Source organism: Elephantulus edwardii, unplaced genomic scaffold (genome assembly GCF_000299155.1).
Source record: "Elephantulus edwardii isolate Elephantulus edwardi_28Jun2011 unplaced genomic scaffold, EleEdw1.0 scaffold00161, whole genome shotgun sequence".
Classification (NCBI taxonomy): domain Eukaryota; kingdom Metazoa; phylum Chordata; class Mammalia; order Macroscelidea; family Macroscelididae; genus Elephantulus; species Elephantulus edwardii.
Window position 1 is genome coordinate 2,304,829 of NW_006399911.1, and position 1,530 is coordinate 2,306,358.

The following is a 1,530-nucleotide window of genomic DNA, read 5'->3' on the forward strand; positions in this document are numbered from 1 at the left end:
CTGGAGTACATGATGAAGTGCTACCCAGAAATCAAAGAGAAGGAAGAAATGAGGAAGATCATTGGGCGATACGGTCTTACTGGAAAACAGCAGGTCAGTGAACAGGATGTGGGGCAAAAGCTCACTCAGTTGGAATTCTTGGTGTGATAGGCCATGAGATATGGTCTTGGTAATCTAGGCTTGGCATTCCCCCAAAACTTCCTCCCTTTGACTTCAGCACCTAAGGAATACTGCTTTCACTTGTTATTGTAGAGGTTGGAAGGAAGACATAGCCATTATTCTAACTTTTCCGGGCTCAAGAAGCCTCTGAGTCCAAGGCTAATGTAGATGGCCATGCCTTGCAGTGCTGCGATGATCTTACACAGGAGAGGCGAGGAACGCACCTTGCTGCTGGTGGGGTTTAGGAAGTTTGCTTCCAGGAGAGCAGGAAATGAAGCTTTGACAGTTCTGAAATTCTGGTCAGGAATAGCAGAGCCACTGGGTTGCTCCATTGTTAAGATCTGTGTGTACTGGGACAGAGCTATGTTCTTGGTGGTGGCAAAGACTGAAGAGAAATGAAGTGACTCTGCCCCCAGCTTGCTGAGTGGTCTTGGCCTTTCTGCACCTCGCTCTTTGTGAAACAATGGTGCTAACAGAAGAGCCATGGCTGAGGGGACTGTGATATGATTGTGCATTTGTCATGGATCCCCACAGGTGAGCCCAATCCGGAACCTGTCTGATGGGCAGAAGTGCCGTGTGTGTTTGGCCTGGCTGGCCTGGCAGAACCCACACCTGCTCTTCCTGGATGAACCCACCAATCACCTGGACATTGAAACCATTGATGCGCTGGCTGATGCCATCAATGAATTTGAAGGTGGCATGATGCTGGTCAGCCATGATTTCAGACTCATTCAACAGGTGAGGGGCCAGGCTGGGTACAACCCCCAGAGAGCTCCCAGGAGAGGCAGTGGGACACATGGCAAGTGGAGGGATCCTTCCTGAGTCCCCTCAGAACTGTCTTTCAGGTAAGGTTGGAGAGGGTGGCCTTGTCAGAATTGAGTCTCTGCTTTTTCTTCCAGGTGGCACAGGAAATTTGGGTCTGTGAGAAGCAGACAATCACCAAGTGGCCTGGAGACATACTGGCCTACAAGGAGCACCTCAAGTCCAAGTTGGTAGATGAGGAGCCCCAGCTCACTAAGAGGACCCACAATGTGTGAGCACTCTGCTCAGGCTCGGGTCAGGAGTTCCACTGGGGACTTAACAGCGGCTACCCTGACCGGCCACTCAGGATGGGACTCCAGGGCTGCACTCCTGATTTGCTGCAATACTGCTTCCCAGCCCCTGCCCCGCCCTCAGCCTGCCTTAGCTGCGCTCTTCTCTACAGCTGGACAGTACCTGTCCGTTTCTCATCCTCCTCCCAGTTACTTTTGTCCGTGTCTGGACTTGGCTGGCTCTTCCCTTCCAGCTCTGGTTGGTCACCTTACCTGGATAGTGACACAGCCAGAGTCACCTGAGGATTAGCCCTGGGGCCCAAGCCCTGGATTTGGCCTG

The 1,530-nt window shown here is 52.3% G+C and overlaps 1 protein-coding gene across 1 annotated transcript in view; it reads left to right on the top strand.

Annotated features, from left to right (window-relative positions):
* The window catches only part of ABCF2 (ATP-binding cassette, sub-family F (GCN20), member 2), a 17,413-nt gene extending 16,217 nt beyond the window's left edge, over window positions 1–1,196 (top strand). Inside the window, exons 11-13 of the mRNA XM_006895190.1 lie at window positions 7–93; window positions 694–897; window positions 1,059–1,196. Of these exons, the coding sequence (XP_006895252.1) occupies window positions 7–93; window positions 694–897; window positions 1,059–1,196 (429 nt within the window). The remainder of the gene's footprint in view (window positions 1–6; window positions 94–693; window positions 898–1,058) is intronic.
* The last annotated feature ends 334 nt before the right edge of the window (window positions 1,197–1,530 follow it).